This window comes from Rhinolophus ferrumequinum, chromosome 15 (genome assembly GCF_004115265.2).
Source record: "Rhinolophus ferrumequinum isolate MPI-CBG mRhiFer1 chromosome 15, mRhiFer1_v1.p, whole genome shotgun sequence".
Lineage (NCBI taxonomy): Eukaryota > Metazoa > Chordata > Mammalia > Chiroptera > Rhinolophidae > Rhinolophus > Rhinolophus ferrumequinum.
This window is the reverse complement of record NC_046298.1, coordinates 12,900,644-12,920,891: the sequence shown is the minus strand read 5'-3', so window position 1 is coordinate 12,920,891 and position 20,248 is coordinate 12,900,644. Positions and strand designations below refer to the sequence as shown.

The following is a 20,248-nucleotide window of genomic DNA, read 5'->3' as shown; positions in this document are numbered from 1 at the left end:
TATCATGTCATAGAATTTTACTTTATTTTTTCCCTTTTTTTAATTTAAGTATAGTTGGTATACAATCTTATATTGGTCATGTTTCAGGTGAAAGATACAGATTTTTTATACCTTACGATGGGATCACACCACTAATTCTAGTGACCATCTGTCATCGTGTAAATGTCTCACCATATTTGTGACTATTTTCCCCTTCCCCTTTTCACCCATCCCTTTGGTCTCCGTTTCAATTTTACTTTGAAGTTGAGAGGTTTGAAATGTGTGATGCTCACTCATGGATCATCCTTTCCTTTCCCAAGTTTAAAACTGCTACTCTAAGAAAACAGAAGTTAATCTTTCAGGAGAGGAACATTAACCATCAGAAATAAACTGGCAATAACAGACATAAGAATGAATAGAAAACCAAAAATCATCGCCGTCCTGTCTGCACCGCCTTTGAATATTTCTCCCTCATTCAGCCCCTTTCCGCCATCATCCAGCTCACATCACTACAGAAAAGATTTTCCGAGAAAGAGAAAATTAAGTTTTTCCTGAGAAAGTGACAGTGATGCGATGGGAGATATTTTCTTGGCTATCATTGCTGAGTGTTCCTGGAGAATAGATGTATATTCCAGAAGCCTTGGAAAACATTTTGAAAGTTACAACAGATTAGTCCTCTCTTACCTTGCTCATACTCCGAAAGAACTATGATGTCTAAATCTCCATTTGCCAGCTATCAGTCAGAATCAGAAGGGAACCTTTAGACCCATAAAAAGCAAAGTATGTGAACAGCAAAAATGACCTAGGCACTCTCCTTAGGCACTCTCCAAAATATTGAAGGTCTAAGCCTCAATTTAACTGAAATATATGTACAGAAGGTATAACTCTCAATAAAATTTTGAGGCATCCTGACTTATTGAGGCAGGAGGATTCAGGGAGTTTGTTATCAGATATATCTGGTATCAGATGTTATATATAATATCTGTGATGCATTAGGGTTCTGATAAGACTCTTCATACCTACCTCTCAAGGTTATGTAAGACTTTGTGATGATGCTAAAGCGTGCCTCCCGTAATTTATTTATTCGTGTCCCTGTATTGATTCATTTAGACAATACTTATTAAATAGTCACCATGTGCTAATAGCAGTGAGGGAGAAAGCAAAACAAAAGAAAAGAAAACAAAACAACACCAACTCATCACCTAAGAACAAACCAATGAATATCGTAGACAGGAACTCATAGGGGATATTCTGATAGATGCCATGATAGTTTTATGCTTGCGAATAGATCAGATCATCAGAAATGTATTTGGCTGCTGGCTGCTTGCCTTTTAAAAAGTTACTAATGCCAGTTATAGCCTATTGTTGTCAAATATTTTTGAAATAATATAACATAGTCTAAAATAAAGTTCAAGAAATCCTGCTAATAAAAATGATCTAACTTCAGTTTAGTGTTATTGATAAGCGATGACTAGGTTAAATAAAAAGGAGTTAAAATTATGACATGGCCCCACAATTCTCAATTTTGTTTTTCAGTTCCGTGCCTTAGAAAAGTTATTTCTAATCAGTAGTCTCCAGAAACAGAACAGTCTGCTGTCGTAGAGCTCCAAGCATGGAGCTGAACTTCCATTCCTTATCCCCAACATCTGGATATGCTGAGCTTTTCAAACAGAGATGTATATTAGCTTTCAGCTTCCCTTTAATTCACAATAAATTGTTAAATATTAGATTTTTCAATTGTGTCCTAATCTTATTCGTAGAAAGGAAAATATTTTAACTATGTGCTAAAAATGTACTCCTAAAACCTGTGAACTCCCCAGAAAAGGTTATATCATTTCCATGAAATAGTTGTCCAAATACTTAAAAGACTAATTGCTGTCATAGTAGCTCATCGTGGGAAATATGTGTGGTTTTCATTTACCATCTACTCAGTGTGCCTATAAAATCTGCTTGTGTGGAGGTGTACTTGCTTGAATAAATCCATTCTTCTTCTCTAGTGATTAAAGCTAAGTGTATTCAGATGTTATTACAGCAATGAAAATTTCAGCCTTTTTAATATGAGAACCTTAATGCATTTTAATAACCTAAAGTCCTTCAAGTGATCTACCAGGCGTCTACTTTTAGATAAAATGATGAGACAGCGGCCATCCTCACTAAAATCAAATGAAGTGTCAAAGATGGTTTAAACCAAAGTCTTAACCATAACCAGTACGTGAGGTATTTGGATGTTGATTTAAAGATTTACCATTTCATCAGTTTTTCCTCAACACATCGTACACTGAGCATGATGCCAGGTTGACAATACAAACAGTCCAAATACATAACAATGAAGGAGCTGTGGTCACCAGTCTTCTCCCTTGGCCATTACATCTGTCAAAATGCCTTAAACATGCATCAGAATTACCCAGAAGACTGTTTAAAATGTAGGTTTCTAGGTGCCACCCTGAGACTTTCTGCTTGAGTAGGTCTAAAATGTTGTGTGCCTAACAGAGTTATGGACTTAAATAAATGGTGAGAAAACATGGTCATTGTGGGTGTGATGTTTAGACCAAACTTCTGAGAAGTGGTATGTCAGGCAATTATGCTCCTTTACTTCAGGTAAGCTAAATTATTGCATCTTTTGTCTTGGTCCTGGTGGCTTAACTAATCAAATAACTCATGTAGGTGCACTCGCCTGCACGTATGAGTCTTTTCCATGCAGGTTACTTAGAAATATTAGGAGTGGTATTACTTGTAGGGGCTCTTGCCACTAAATATACGATAAGAATGCACTTGGTTGTAAATGATTTCCACCACAGAATACCAAGAAACCCTCCCTTTCTTTGCCCTTATTTTTCACATGTGCATACACACTTCAAGAGTTGCTTCTTCAACAGGTGCACCTGGAAATAAAAATCCTTTTGAAGCAAAATTGGGCAAAGGGAGAAGGGGATGGTGCACTTACCTGCTCACCAGGAATTCCCTCTGTATTCTTTATAACTGCCTCAAAGAAGGCTTTCCCCAAATTGTCCTGTTAAATGTGTGCACGTGTAGACTGTCCACCAAAGTGCTAGCTGAGTTTCATAGCTTCTCCCCTGGTACTTTTCTTCTTTCATGTTTATAAATCTGCAACCGCAGGATGTCTCCCTGCGCTTAAATGTCTAGGCAAATATACTAGGTGTTTAGATACAGTAAATATAACGGCATTTCCATCTAATCTGATGATGTCAGGGTCCTGTTTGGGTAACATCAAAGCCATTACATCTGTCAAAATGCTGTGTCATAAATAAATGGTAGTGACCCTAATTAAAAAACCCAATCATAATAATGACGATTAACATTCTAACATTAATTGAGCATTTGCTATAAACTAGATACTACATTAAGAATTTACATCAATAATTAAAGCACCTCTATGAGAAAGGTACTCTTTTTATTTACGATTTCGGAATGCAAGGAAACTGTGTTTCAGAATTCAGTAACTCCCTCAGTATCACACGGTGAGTAAAGGGTGAGATTCTAACTTCTGTCAAGGAAGCTTTATTTCATTAAGTACACACATTAATAACTACCTCTGTCTTAACCATGAGTTCTATTCAGTGCTATTTTTTTTGTCATATTGTTGTGGTTTCTTTGTTTGGGTTTTTTTTGTTGTTGTTGTCATATTGTTATTCAAGCTGGTACAATTATAAGACATTTCTTATAGTCCTTAACAAAGGTGAAACACCTACAAAGCTGGATTTAATTTAAAAAATAGAGAAATAGAACAGAGAAGTTATTTCATTTCTGCCTCAAATAACCTCAATGCACTGCTTGTCATCTAGCGTGTGCTTGACACAATGAAAATCTCCACAGCTGCTAAAAGTATTCTGAAACTGAGGTTCTCACACCTGTTGAGGTGATGAGTTACAAGGCAATGATGTCACCTTCTTAAAAAGAAGTCATCCATTTGTTCCTCTTTAATGAAATTGGCAAAGTTTAATGGGACATAATTGTTCAAACAGACATGATATATTAGACATCATCATCACACTCTCTAAATTTCATAAACATGAGAGCATTTCCCTGTTAATTTTTTACAGTAAATTAGGTATCACCTTGACTGTCATGCTTCATAGGCATCTTTTTGTAGAAGTTATGCTGTAGTTATTTCTAAGAGAAGTATACGCTCTAGTTTTTTCTACATTAGCTGTTGCCCAGTGTTTCATATTGAAGTGATTACTATCACAGAATCATAAATGTGAATTATTATGCTAATTCTCTTGACATCTGAAGAAATAACTGAGCACTAAGTTAATGCAACTTTGCAAATGAAATACGCACATTCAACCGGCACCACTTTCAACTATGTGTATCTCTCCAAACAGTTCTCTGCGCAGTGGTAACTCTTCTAATCCCTATAATTTATTCATCTCAGGATACTCTCCAAGGCACTGTTTGTGTGTATTGTCCACTAGCTTTAAAAACAGTAGTCATTATTGTGTAAGAAGAAACGCCACTCTTCAGAAAGGTTTGTTGCAATGGTATTTGTGCCGAGGAAAATTCTATTTGGCAAACACTTGCAACCTGATGAGTAAAATTAAAGAGGAATTGTGAGAATTCAAGATTTAAGTCTTTTACCTCCAAGATCTTCCCAAAAGCCACACTGCAATCCCTGTAACAATTCCAAATCTCATTCTAGATACCCGTATATACTCAAATTGGAAAGAAACCTGCAATTGCCCAGTGGAATTTTCAAATACCCTTACATATGCTATTTCAAGCCCCAGACACCAAATAGACACAAAGGTAATGAATGACCTTAATTTTCATCAATTTATCAAAGTCGAGGTTTTAAAGTAATAAATTTTTTTTTCCTTATTCTTGGCACAAACCATCCATGACAATTTAGAAAACTGAAAAAGATTCCTTGGATCAAAAGGGATGTCACTCAACTTTTAAAGGCAGTTCAAGTGCTTTGATGTCATCAGAAATGCTGATGTCAAGTTTTATGTTACAGGTCATTCAGACTGTGAGTGCCATGGACAAAGATGATCCCAAAAATGGACATTATTTCTTATACAGTCTTCTTCCAGAAATGGTCAACAATCCGAATTTTACCATCAAGAAAAATGAAGGTAACTATATCAGTATTGTGAAACAGGGTGAAATGTAAGTTGGAAAATACGATACAAGTTCATAAGATGACTGAAAATATCGATAAAATAATTTTTGTTCACCTCTGAGCAGTTGAAATCCAGCTTATGAGCTTAATGGTGTGGGAGTTAACATCACTTCCTCTTTCCATTATTGAAATAACAGATAAGAAAATTATTAATGTGAAAGTGAATTTTATCCCAGAGCATATCTCAAGCACCTTACTTTTAAAAATGAATAGTAAGATTTAACCCTTGTCAAAGTTTCAGGAATTTTGAAATACTGAAATATCTGTTAGAAGAGGAGCTGGCTTATGCTTTTCAGTTGTTATGTGTTAATTGAATGTTTGCCAAGTCTTTAGGGAAAGCCTATTCTAATTTTGCCTGGTTTGTGGGTACACATTAGAAGTATTTGTTGTAATCCTGTACCAACGTTAACAATAGCAATTAGATCAGAAAGTCTTCCTTGAAGGACACTCCTTATCAGTCTTCTTTTGGCACTAATATGAACTGATTTTATCGTTAAGTTTTTCACTCAAGGAGAACATTGAATGCATTTCATTAGTTCTTGAGGACCGAGCTTTGCTTAACCGTTTCCCTTAACCATTGTTTATTACGTATGAAGGTCGTGGATCATTATTAAAAAAGTCTATCTCATATGTTCATTTTTGTTTTCTAAGCTGTTGTCTATTTAACAAGGATTATTAACTGTTTATTTTGGCTCAGGTATATTTAAGTCTTAGTTTCAGCTGTTTTAGAATGATTAGCAAAATAAATGTATTGTCTCAGGCTGTCTTCTGGCTTTCCTATAGGCATTTGTTTAGATTTCTGAATGGTCTATATAAAAGCTATGCTCATTTAGAAGAGTAAAATCGTTCTTGGCATTATTTGGGGGTGGGGGATTATTTGTTATTTGTCATATTCTGTTTCAAGGAGGTAGTGAATTTTGATACAATTTCCTTTATGAAATAAAATAATATTTTATGGCTCTTGTGAAATATATTATGGCCTTAGCTTTTAACATAATTCCACTTAGTTCTCTGAGGATGGTTTGATAAACGTGATATATCACAAGGAAATGAGAAAGTCGTTATATAGATATTACTCATTTAGCTGGCTTCCACTATTACAAACACTAAGGAGACAAAATCCTGTTCTTTCTCCTTAGTAATGGAGTACTCATTTGTTTGCCTCCCCTAATTAAGAACTCTAATCCAAGTGCGTCGCCTGTGTTTTTCAGTAAGCACTGCCAAGATTTCTTTTTTTACGGAAGTCACATGGATATGGCTAAGCTGAAAGCCCCCTCAGAAATCCCAAACTAAGCTGACAGTCTGTGCATAAGTGTGGTCCGTGCTTACTTTGATTGTGACCTAATATGTATCAGTCATTATTTTTGCATGTAAAATGCCCTACATTTAAAAAGTCTCTGTGAAGAAATGTGTTTCCATCCCAAAGGTTCTGAGCTTTTTGGTGTTTTCTGTGTGTGCTGCAATTTCAAGATGTGTCTGTGAGAGGCATGGCCTGTCGAAGATACTACATTAACATGTTTGAATGAATGAGAGGTTGTTATTGGGTGCCAGTGTGAGTGTAGTTTTCTAGTACTATATTCATTATGCTCTAAACCTTTTAAAGAGGACGTTTTAGTCATACAGTGGATGAATTTCATGCATTTTCTCTAATTTTTGGAACTAGTAGAAAGTAAAAGGTTATACGCTTCAGAAAGCATGTTTTAGCCCCATCGTGCATTTCAATAAACACTGTATAATGGAGTATTTAAAGGCATGTGGGTTACCTATTTTATTTTGAAACTAGAAAATGGAAGTTGCAGCTTTAACTTATCTCACAGATTTGTGTGTGTGTGTGTGTGTGTGTGTGTGTGTGTGAGTGATAGAGAAATAATTGAGAAAAGAGGATGCCAGGTATTGCAAAATTACTCAAGACAGGAAGAGCTCTCTTTGTGCTATAATGTGTATTTTAAATTATGTGTCTGTTTATTTTACAAAGAACGATTATGCAATCTATTATTTCAACTGGGATAATTCTTGAAGTGAAAGGGGTTGCTATTTATATTTATGTTTATGCCTGGAAAAATCATAAACCAGGATTATCTTGTGGAAACTAGGATTATGTGTTCACTGTGATTATGAATTTAAGATTCAAATATCAAATATCTCCATAGAATAAGTCGTGAACACACAGGTCTTTGCAATAGATAGGTCAAGTTTATACTCTATCTCCCTTTTCTTGTATTAGAAATTCTTGAGTTTTGCTCCCTAGACCACTACTTTTTGGCATCCGGATAGTTACTGTGAAAAGAGAAAAAGCTATTTATTTCTCCTTAACGTATAGAAATAATGTAATGGAAAGAGTTGTCAGATTTAAACTGTTGGAGATAAATTGATAGGTAGGTAGACGAATAAATAGCTATCTTGTAAGCCTGTTACCCATTCCTTATTACTAATGATGAGAGAGCACAAAGGTACCCAAAATAACCAAATAATAGACTTTCTTTTTTTTAAATTTTAAGACTATATTTTATGTTTAAAACATGGAAGGAATCAAATGGTATGATATGTTTAATTTTTTTTCTTTTTAATGTGGACTTTAAAATGGTCAATAGCTGATGCTTCTCCACTGAAAGCATCATGATTTACAAGTCCCTTCCTACTAGATGAAGGTTAAGATTTTGAGCTAGCCAATGTATTCAAATCCATAATCGATGGATGGATGATCCCCTTTTAAATTAGAACTTTAAAGGAAATGGTTTCAGTATTTGGTGTTTCCTAAGGAACTTGCAGCTGTGTCGTTCAACTTAAAGTTACTGTGATATTCCTCTTCTCTCATATAGATTGGTCCTATTGCAATTTTCAGCCGACTAATTCAAAATCAAAGACAAAATGAGATAGAAATTAGCTGTCTCTTATCTCATACACAGTTGAGTGATTTCACATATAATTCTCTTTTTGAATATATGAGAATCATATTTCTGCCAGAATAGGAAAGAAACCTTCAAGATGGATAAAAGTGCAAGCAAAGGTCAAAAATGTGATGAATCATTTATAGCACATGTACATACCAAACAATCATCGCACCTTGAATTTTCTAAATTATATGGCCCAGACATTGATTTCTCCATCTTCTAGTTGGGTGAATTTTTAAACAAAAGGAGTTTTGCTGACCACATTTCAGTATTGGTTTCCATTCCAACCGTGAAAATGGAAGATACCTAGCAATTAAATGTAACAAGACAAGGAAGATAAATGGACCTTTTACAGATACAGAAATATCTTGCAGAAAATTTGAGGTCTGCAGAAACCTGACCTTCTCCAGCCTGCACATTGTAGGTAAAAAATTTGACTGGATTTGCCAGGAAGCAGTCTGGTGAAATGGGAGTCTTCATGTTTTAAACTGAACTATTTTAATCAGGTGTATAGAGAAATGAGGAAAAAAACATAAAGCTCTGCTGCCTAAAGAGGGCTGTAGGAAGGAAAGAAGTATATCATGAACTTGGTCTTAATTGTGGCTTGGTTAGGCTTCACAAAAGACAGCAGAGGGACTAGAATACCTGGTGACATTAACATTTTTTTTCTCTGCCTGATATCTCCTTTTTGGCCAATCTCCTATTGGCAAGAATTTCATTCTGAAGGCATAATTGTGGTAATTGATTTTGGTAACATAGATGTTGACCAGAGCTTTGGAATAAATATGCCTCGGGTTATCTCACTGTCCATAATAACATGGTTGCCCATTTAGAATATACATGCACCTTGGATTATGTCAATGTACATAACATGGTTACCCATGTAAAATATAACTCATGCTGTGTTTTGTAGGGTTTCCGTTTCAACTGGTTGGTCAAGTAGTATGGGTTTTATGTCTTTTTATTTTCTAGAAGCATCTTTTGTATGGACACTGACTACAGGCAAGTTATTTTAAGCCTCAGTTTCCTCATCTGTAATGCAGGATAACCATATCTACTTACCCCTGTGATGGATATATGTAACCTAGGGTTTAGACAGCTCTTAGCAGAATGTCTGGCACATAGAAAAAAATCAGTCATCAGTAAATGGGACAAAATCCTCGTTTTATGAATTCATTACTTCTTAGATTTGCATATTATGTTCCACCTCTTCTGGCTTGCCATTCTCAACCAGGTCTCTTTGCAGCTTTAACTCCATTGATTTTTGAATGAGGTATAGTAATTCTGAAAGTGGGCTCATTGGTAATTGTGATCCTCACTAGACTGCACTGCAAGAAATCTGCTTAGCAATGTGTTGTTTCAGCCTAAACGGTTTTATAATAGAAAGATAAACGAAATACGAAAGAAGAAGGAGGAGGAAAATAATGAAAATATTTGTCAGCCGCAGAAATAGCTGCAGGATTTCTGGATCTGGTTTTGAATACGAAGGCTTTCTTTTTCTTCTTTTGCCAAAATGAAACTCAGCTCTTTCCACACAGTGGCTAACCCCTTCTTCCAACTTGTTAAGATTTCTTTCCATTCTAGCATATCAGGTGTTTTGAATCACCCATAATCTCCCAACACACAAACTCTGTGGGAATCATTTTGCATAAGCTGAAAAATTCGACAGGCTCCCTTTGCTCTTTTGAATAAGGTCCACTTATCTCAGATTCCTCTTATCACAAAACTAAAATGTGCTCCTGAAAATGGAAGTGGATGTCTCTGATCTCAATCCAGCTAGCGCTGACTGCCTGTCCTGCCATTTTCTCTCAGGCTGAGTCCTCATACCTGCCTCTCCTGTATTCAGGATGTAGGGGTTGAGGCAGATGGGGTCCCTCTCACGTCCGCCTTAAGCCAGCTGTGCCCCATCCAGGCTGAAGTGGACCTGATCGGCCTGCCTAATGATTCACACAGCAAAAAGGGCCACCTCGGTAAGCCAGTTAGTTGCCTTTCTGGCCGCCTTGGACCTCCTTAAGTTCTTCCATTATGCCAGGCTTCATTGAAGCTAATAGAGAACTTTTTGAAATAGCATCTCTTGCCTCAAGTGGCTTTACAACACCCTCTATCTCTCAGCTAAGCAGATCCATTATTATTGGGTTTCTCAGGCAACCATACCTAACCAAGTGAAAACTGCGTATGAGTGTGATAATGAATAACTATATGTGTACCTTTTCAAGATGGTGATTTCATGGACTCTGCTCACACCGTGGACTTTCCCACAGCACCACACCCAACACCAAACATTGACTAGAGGTCTTTTTCCTATAAGGTGTCAACTCTTACCCATATGAAGCATGGCACTTTTTTTCAGCGTTGAATCATAAAAGATACTGCTCAATTTGCATGAAACAGGAGGTCCAACTGGGATCCCGAATATGCAGCATAGCATTATGCATACATGATCTGAAAAGGCTTCTGCTTCAGTAATTCATAATTTATTGTTTATGCTTCCAGCAATGTTCCGTTGATAAAAAGCCATTTATGTTTCATTTTGTCGTCTAAACTGTAATTAAGGACGATGTGTAAGCTAAGAAAAATAGATAACAGATCTTTACTTCCACTTTCCAAGCTGCATGCGACTCTATGGCTTAATTCAGAACACTAGATTTTCTTTGCTTCAAGTAGTTTTGATAAAGCTCTTGTTATTTTATATACTCTCCGTATCTTTGTTTTTTTTCTTTTTTTTCTATTGAAAATCCTAAAACCATTGCTCTGGTCAAACATAGCATGACGCTTCACATCTATTTTTCCAGTATATGTTATGGGATATAATTCACTACCAGGAATGTAATTTAGATACATGGCTTAGACTTATATGTATAGTTGTCCATATGCTATCCAAAGTCTTGAATTGATTGAGAGATTCTCTGTCCATTGGCTAGCAATGATTCCTGGTCCTTACACAGCATTCTAATTCTGAAGATTTTTGAAAGAAAAAAAGCGAGATAAATTGGCACATGCACAGTTTTCTTAAAGATACCGAGGGCATAGAGCCTTTCCTTTGAGAATTCTGTTTTCCGAGAATTTTGCTTCAAAAGCAAAATAGAAAAATAAAGGAATCAATTGAACATCAGGAGGAGTATAAAGTATTTCTCAGAGAAAGTTTTTTTTATTTAACAAATCTTTTTGGACCATTTTGTTGCTGGTATCATTTAAAAAAAATAATGTTATTTACTGATTTATCATCTATTTAGAAGCATAAAAATAGGCCTTGGGATGTTGTGGGTGCCAAATCAATATGGCTGTACCTTGGTAAGCACAAGCAAAGTATTAAAATTGAACGTGGAAACAAAATGAGCTGTCAGTCTATGCAAATTCTTCTTTTCTGAAAAAGTATTAAATGTAGTTGACAATCATTTCATCTCTTTTCAGCACAGAAGTTTGTATTTGGAATTAATTTGAGCACTTTATAGACATGACATTAGGCATACGTGACGTTCCATTTAGGCATGTGACCTCAGTAGCACACACCGTGTACTTTGGATCCCTTAATTTATTGAAGTGGGTATGGAAGGCATAGAAATAATTTCAAAACATAAAGAGGGCACTCGCATAGATAAACATTTAAAAAGTTGACTTGGGAAGAAGTAGAATGAATGATAGAGAGAGACCTTGTGGGATATAGACCAGCACAGTCTTCATAGGTCAGAATAAGTTTGGATCCTAGCTCATCTGAATATGATCTGTGAGAACTTGCACAAATAGCTTAATAGTCTTGACTCTTTATCTGTAACATGGAAATAATATTTATACCATGTTGTTTCAAATAAGAAAATATTAATGTAAATTGAAAAAAATTAAAATGTGCTAAGTTCAGTGTCTGGTAAATTGAAGGTACTCAATAAATATTAGTTTCTTTCCTATGTTCTCCTTCATCTACAGTTTTGTGAGCCTTCTGAATTTCTCTCCTCTACCCAATGCAACAAGCAAAAATAATGAAAAGGAGCCTTAAGTAAGGCATTTCGGTGATAACTGATGATATGCTATTCAAGCCCCTTACCCAAGGGGCTAATGATTGAACATGTCTCTAAACAAGGGCCATGGGTAAAGCAGAGGGACAGGAAAAATGGGAAAGGAGAGTATTTGTATAACTTAAGTTGTTCTTTGAATCGTAACATCGTCAAAGAATAAAAATAAAGAGCATTTAAAAATTGTAAGTTTCCATAGGGCTAGGTTTTCTATATCTAGATCCAGTTGAACACAGATCTCTACATACTGGCAAATGGGATATTTGAGGGATGATAGAATGATAGGAGCTAGGAGTTGTTAGTAAATACACAGGTTACGAAGACTGTAGATGCTAAATACAGAACTTCAAATGTATTTAAAAAAACGAAAACAAAACAGTGATGGCATATACTTTTAAAAGAGCAAAGATGGCGGATGTCTATTTCCCCAACTTTATTTTCCATCACTCTCTCCCTTATACCTTATATACCCTTGATTCATGCAACCTTTGGCTTGAACATGCAAAACCAATGATGCTTTTTAAAATCGCCTCTTCTTTTTCTGGACTATACATCCTCTACCACCTCCCCTTCCCATCTAGCTAATTTCTAGTCCTTCAGAGCAGCTCAGTTTCCTCTCATTTGTGAGCAAAGCAAGGGAGTACTTAGTGTTGCTGTGAAATGTGTTTGCTTTGCTTTGCTCCATGGGACAGTGTGGTCACTGTTCAGGCAGACACGGGAGTCCAGGAGTGTCTCCTTCACTGTCCTCTGAGGTTATTGATAACAGATCACATGTTCATTCATTCATTCATTCATTCATTTATTCCTTCATTCAACACCTGTTTTTTTAGTACTTACCATATGCCAGGCACTACCCTGGAAATTGGGAGGAAAGCAGTGAATGAAACAGGCAGTTTTTATCCTCATATACAGTGTATTTGTGTTCTCCCTCAGGACTCAGTCTTTTACTAGTTTGAATACTCAGAGAGGAAGGCTGTAATTTAACATGGGTTTTGTTATACAGTGGAGAAATTCACAGGCTAGCCTGCAAAATACTGTGAGTTGGGGAGGAGTGATTACTCATTCTAACTTCGATGCTGTCATAAAGTGACCTCTTAGACCTTACCCGACTTACAAACCTGGTTCTACATAAAGAGGAGTTAGGTTTGCATAGATTCCATCACTCCCATATTAACAGAGCATTTGGCTGGCCAGGGTGGTGATATACATCTGTAGTCATGGGCAGCTGATTCTCGATGTGAATTCACATTTGTGTCCTCATTATGCCTGAGCTTAGACAAACTATGTTGAACCATACAATTCACCGGGTTTCTGGTTGCAGAGTCAAACATGTTGGTGAGCTTTTTTCAAATTCACAGTGATCCATAGCCATTACTATAATTTGGCTGTAGCACTGCCAGTGAGCTGGGGCTGATGATTGTTTTTGGCTGGTTTATTAGAATCCATTATAATTGTGATTCAAGTCTCCTTAAAAACAGTTTATGCCTTAACAGTTTATGCCTTTTCCAGTTTCTATGCAGAGTTGGTTCAGGTACCTGTCAGTGAACAGATTTTAGCTAATTTGCAATGTAGCATGTTTACTGAAGGTCCCTGGCAACTTACCTGGCAACTAAAGGATGCTGATTTCTGGACATGACATTGGGTTCATTTTCTAGCTATTTTCTATTCTATCTGTTTTCTAAGGTGCCACCAGAATGAATGTGCTGGTACACTTTGTAGAGAAAGATCATAATTGCTGTCCTTGGACCTTTCTGGGTTACTCATTGTCTTTGCTTTCATCCTAGTAGATTGCCTACTAGAATTTACTCCTTCCATTGCTTTAGTGTATTATTTTCAGCCTTTTAAAGGCTGTTTATCTTAGGACATTCTGCAAAAAAGGTGATACTGCACCTGCTACACTGAGCACAGTCATCCTTCTCTGAATTTCATGCTTTCACTTGGCCAGACAGTCAGTGCTAATTCCATCGAGGTCACACTGTGATTTACTCCCCACTGGACTTGAGTTTCCTCTCGTACAAAATGAATGGGTTAGAGCTGGGGATATAAGGACTCATCTATTCTAACATACTGAATATGCAAACATGTGGCATTTGGAGAAACATCACAAACCTTAAAATCAGACAAGTCCTGCATCTACTGATTAATGAAGATGTGGCTTTCGACAAGGCTTTTAACTTTCTATAACAGACTGTGTTTGACAGTGTTTAAACAAAACTGCTGTGATGAACCAGTGAAAGAACGTAGGATAAACGCCAAGGGCAGTCCCTGGAACTTACATGGTATCTATGCACTGTCTGTTCTTTATCAGCCTTCAAAAGAAATAACACATATGGAAGTACTTGTTACCCAGAAATTATTGTATTGAATACCATCCATATTAAAATATTGGATAGTATTATTACAAGGTATGCTTTTATAATATTATAGATTCTCTTTCTTAGTGTATTTAGGCAGAATTGTGGACATATTAAAGAAACGAATTATTCCCCTATACCAAAAGATCTCGATAAATATATGACACATGATTCTACTAGTTTAGAATTTGCTAGTCTTATCTTCTCAGGCTGGAGGCAAGGAAATATAAGTTTTATAAAGATATTTAATTATTGGATTAAGTTTTTGATTTATCATAAAGATTTCTCAAAAAATACAGTTTGAATAAAGTTTTGCAGAAATAAAAACACAGTGATGTGTAAAGTCACACTGAAGATAGACTGGCCATATATACAAGTAATTTACTTAAAGGCGAAATAGGGAATGGACAAAAATGTTTTTAAAATACAAGTATAATGGAATATTTTGTGGGGACCCATAAACTCTGTAATCATAAGCCTTTATTTGATTCCCAAAAGGAAATTAATGAGGTGGTTCTCAGTATTTGGAGCATATTTGCAGCCATTCTTGATGTTTTTCAAAGGATAGCAAATGGGTCTTACACATTTAGGAGGTTTTTACACACACACACACACACATACGTATACAGAGTTTACTAAAAGGGATGGGAAGTGAATGGATACAGACTCACATTATGGACATGAGTAACATATAGATGAAAGGTTTCTCAGTACGTAGTTAAATCTTAAAAATAAAAAAGTAAAAATTGGGGTAATGGTCTAAAACATACGAGTTGAAATGCCTCATTATGAGTTGAAATGAAACATTATGAGTTGAAATGCCTTCGTTATAAATGTTGAGAGGCTAAAGTTCAATGAAGAAAGTTTTAGAATGGCTAAGAGGCAGTTATCTGAAATTCATTTTCTTCCCCCAAAGTGAAAAATAATAATAATAATAATAAACCTAAAACGTATGCCAGTAATGATGTAAACTTCACATTTTGATTAGGTAAGGGAGAAATAAGGAGAAAACCTATGCCCCTATATGACTGCTGTTATAACTTATCTGTCTTTCTAAAAAAAAGTATGTATTCCAAATGGGTGTTTAATTTTGGAAGAATTTTTTTCAAAGAATAATCTATCTACGATCACATACCATAAAAATATAATTGCTTATAAAATAACTTTTATTGAGAAATAAAAAAGTGATTATAAAGATTAGAAAGCATGCTTATGATTCTTTTTAGGGTTTTAATTAGAAGTCCTGTGGTTATTTTAATACAGATCTGCACTCTATTATTCTGAATGGACTATATGTCAAATTGCAAGGCAAAAAAAGAAAAAAGCTAAAATTAATTGAGCATCTATAATTTCAGATAATTTACATTATATCTATCCATCTATTACTACATATAAATGTTCAGGATGAGTATCATTATTGCCATTTTATAGGTGAGAAAAATTGAAGTTCAGATACGGTAATTGACTTGCCAGGCATAGAATGTGGCTACCAACTGCTGAAGCTACATTGTCACCAATAGCATATCTGCCTTTCAAAGCCTTGTACTTTTCTCCTAGAACATTTACTCAGTACAACTGTTGATATCTTATTTATAGTTTTCAAATAGTTATGCTTTTATTTTTTTCCAAACTAGAAACCATCAAGTAAGCATTAGAGAAGACCATCACAGTATTAGTTGGGTTAAAACCTGGCAACATAAAAAGGATAAAAACAATCAAATGATCTATCACAGGTACTGCAGTCCTAGAACCCAAAATAATTATTATGTCTACTACTTAACATCTACTACATGTCAAGCATGATTTCAGACTGTATGTGTCTTATCCTCACAATGGTCTTTGTAATTTATTACAACGATATTGAGTTATTAACAAACATACAAAGCATTCGTTTTCTATGCTTAGGAAGGCAACAATGACTCTTGCATTGGGCTAGTAGACCTGACTCAGCCTTGCAGAACTTTCCACTCTAAATTTAATGAAGGTATAGAAAGATATAAACGATGATATACAAGATATAGAAAAATGAAAACCAAAACAACTAAGACTGGCAGTCTACATATCGCCAAAATGTGAAGAACTGTCAATTAATCAAAAAGCTGAAATGTCTAGATTTAAAAAAAAAATACTAGCAATGGCAACACCTGTAATGGTGCACCAAAGATAGTCTATCAGAAATGGAGGAAATCTACTTTTCATAAAGTTGGTTGACAAGCCTGTAGTGGTCTTTTGGTAAAAAAGCAAAGTTTACATCAATCACAAAAATTGCATAACCAATCCTATCAGGGTGTTCCTTTTATTTTTTGATAGCATCTAAATCGTTAAAACTCGTAGAAGTCAATTGAACAGAGGTATGTAGTTACTAATAATAGAAAATTGCAAGAGAAAACCACCATTTAGTATTTTATTCATTCTTCATTATCCTATTTTAATGATCATGTATTATTACTCAAACCTACACACAATGCATTAGGACAAAGAGAACACCGATAGCTCATTTAACCTTTTGAAATAAAAAGTGTCTAAAATGCATTAAATGGAAAGAAAAAGCATTTAGAAGTATTTACTATTTTCTGGAGATGGGACTTTTGTAGCGCTGTGATCCCACATAAACAGTTTTTACATACTTTTTAATAACATGATGTGACGTTTAAATTATCTAAAATTAGGAACACGTAAGTACTGGACTCCTGATCTAGATCAGTATCCTCTTCCCTTGGATATTTCCAGGATTATTATGTTCATATAGAACAAAATCAGAACTTAAGCTGGGACACTGAACCCATATGTCAATGTAATCTAACGAACCGTTTGCGAACCATTTATGGATAGGTCAAACACAATGGCCTGAAACTACATCAGGCCACCACGTTACCTCTGCTTTTTTCTGATCCAAACTCAAAACTTGAACCTCATGCCTTAAAACTTGAATTTCATCAAATATAAGACACTGTTAAATAGATATGCCATTGATTTATTTCCAACTAAAAAAGAAAGACACTGTTTTCCTAAGAGTTGACAATTAAGCACAACATGCCCTCAACTATAACGCACACCCTAATTTCACAGATATGAAAAAAGAACAAAAATAAATAAATGCCTTAGAATCAATGAGATACAGGATTCCAATTAATATACCTGAAGGAGAGCACATTGGCTTATGAACAGAACTAGAGGAAAAGCCCCAGAATCTCAGTACAAAAATCATGCTGGGTGCTAAATTTATGTATTCGAGAGCCATACTCCCCTGACGTTTGAGTATGGATAAACTGTAAGAGATATAACAAAGCACATTCCCAAAGGCAGTCATTGTTTTTTATTATACTATTCACTTGCTTAATCCCTTAATACAATGTCTTTCAAAATAAGCAAAGTACCATTAACAAGGAATTACTTATTCATTTCTCTCAAAAGGGCAATTTCCAACGTTGGAATTGCAAAGTAAGAATTTAAAATCAAAATCTTGGCTAAGATTCTCCTGGAAATACATTATTGGGTCTTGTTTTTAAGTATGGAATATGGAATTCTTTAATGTCATAGAATGTGTTTTTTGTTTGTTTTTACCTCAAAAGGGTGATGGCAATATAAAAGTGGTAGAGAACAGAAGGAAAATAACAAAGGTTTCTAGTATTATAATCCAAGTGGACCAAATAGCAAAGCTGGCAGGACTTTATTAAAGAAAAGAAGGAAACGGGCATCAGGTAACGATGAAATTTAAGGGATGTGCCTAGCTATATAAAACCTCCTGTGAAATGTATCCTAAATCTCAACAGCTAATCCCAAAGAGGAATAAGGAGGGTCAAATTAGTGAGAACAATATTGCAGCAGGAATTTCCAAAGATTAAGAAAAACTTCTCACTACTTGGACATACATGTCCCCACCTGTGACACTCTTTCTTAAGAGTAGCACCCAACCAAGGTACTTGTTAACTTGGGCTTCCTATAGCTCCTGAGGAGAGCAAAAGTGGAAGGAATAAAGAAAGATCCCAGGGCAATCCTCACTTCTAGGTGATCCAGTGTAACTCAGGAAACCAAGGCCAAAACCTGATTATGGAGAGGAAGCAGATACAGTCCATAATTTACTGGTCAGTTCCTAGATCCCTGCAAGCTGTCCTCGTGTAGGCCCGTTAGACGTTGGGCTTACAGAAGCAAGGTCATTTACATTACCATGGGTCCGAGCCTCATGATATACAGCATACATTAGTGTGTTCTCCTAGAGGGCTGACGGGGGAAATGTTACGATGCAGAGAAAATTGGAGCGAAGGGGTAAGGCATGGGCTGTCACAGCTGTGATTCTATTATCCTTGATGCCACACAGTTCTTGTCTTCCTCCGGCTCCTAAAACATAAAATATTCTCAGAGGCAACAGTGATGAACCTGAGCAATGACAAAGACAGCCATGCAAGGCAGGGAGGCCATTTCCCACAGATTGGTTTCTGTCTGTGGGCTCCTCTATTTCCTGGCTGATCTTTGCTAAGCTATTGCATCTCTCAGTCTTCACTTTGGATACATCCAAGCATAACTTACAGCATTGCAAGGATTAAAATAAAAAAGTAAATTTGGAGCATAATACATGGCCTCAAAGGGAAGATCAGTAAACAGTGGCTGTGTTGAAAGAATATAAGAGGCTCTTGAATGAATGAATGCATTTAATGTGACTTCACAGACAAGAGCTCCTGAAGAGCTTACCCTTCTCTTAAACAAAAGATGATTAGATGGAGGGAGTACATATATTTATAAGAAATTACTTGCCTGCAAGGGACAGGAAACCCCACTCAAACTACCCAAACTATCAAAGTAAATGGGCCCAAATAACAAAAGTCCAGAGTTTAAGTAGCTTCTCTAATGACCAGCTGCAGGTGCCCAGGGATGTTGGAGGACCCAATTTTTCCTTTGCACTATTCCTCTACTTTTTTTCTCTGTGCTCTATTGCCTTCCCTGCACATTCTCTCCAAAGAGTGAGAAAGAAAGCTCCCAGAAAGAGTAGGCTTGTACATATCTCATAGCTCGGGCTGTTGATGAGAGATCTTCTGTACACCAGGTTCCTTATCAATTCCTGGACAAAAGGTCCATGTTTGGCCTGAATGATGATCATGTGACTCAGCTGAGCCACTCTCTGTACCTATGAGGATGACATAGTCTCAGGGCTACTGTGTACAGTTGTGTGAGTTGCTCCCCGTGCAAGACCCCAAGCCCTGGGACAAGTGACCGCTGAAAACCAGGCTACGTTCCCCTGGAGAGCCTATGATCCCAGTGAGGTCTCCTTTTTCTCATTATCAGAAAGTCATAATCACCTCATCACCACATCCTTGAACCCATTGAAGCAGTAGCTTCCCAAAGGTGAACCCATTTATTTATTCATTCATTCATTCATTCATTCATTCATTCATTCATTTTAATTTACACAAATGCAACTTTTGGCTAGCAGCAGCCTCAAGATCCCCGATGAGTCAGCCTGGCTAAGTCCCCACCTTCCACTGGAGACAGGCCACTTGATTGACAGCTCTACCACAACCAGAAGAAATGGAGGAAGGCCAGTTTTAAAAGGAAGGCAGGTTGGAAAAATAAAGAGTATGGACAGAATGAGATGAGTGACAAACAAGCCAGTAACATCAGTGCTGTGAATGACCTCAGCAAAGGGATTTCTTTACCTCCCTTGGGAAGCTGCTTGGTAAAGAATGACTCTCCCTGCTCAGAAAGTTATGAATTGCAGTTGTCTGTTGTGTGACTTACATTGCATTACATTGCAATATGTCATTGTGAGATGTGACATAATATAATGTAAGTGACAGGCAGCTAAAATTTTACAGCAAGAAAACTTTTTTTATATCCAGGATCTGCTATCAAATTTGATAGCAGCTATCAATCCATTTT

General features: G+C 36.2%; 1 protein-coding gene across 2 annotated transcripts in view; it reads left to right on the top strand.

Moving 5' to 3' along the window:
- The window catches only part of CDH8 (cadherin 8), a 323,683-nt gene that overhangs the window by 268,187 nt on the left and 35,248 nt on the right, over window positions 1-20,248 (top strand). For both annotated transcript variants that reach the window (XM_033129667.1, XM_033129668.1), the window contains exon 10: window positions 4,958-5,075. In XM_033129667.1, coding sequence (XP_032985558.1) covers window positions 4,958-5,075 — 118 coding nt within the window. The remainder of the gene's footprint in view (window positions 1-4,957; window positions 5,076-20,248) is intronic.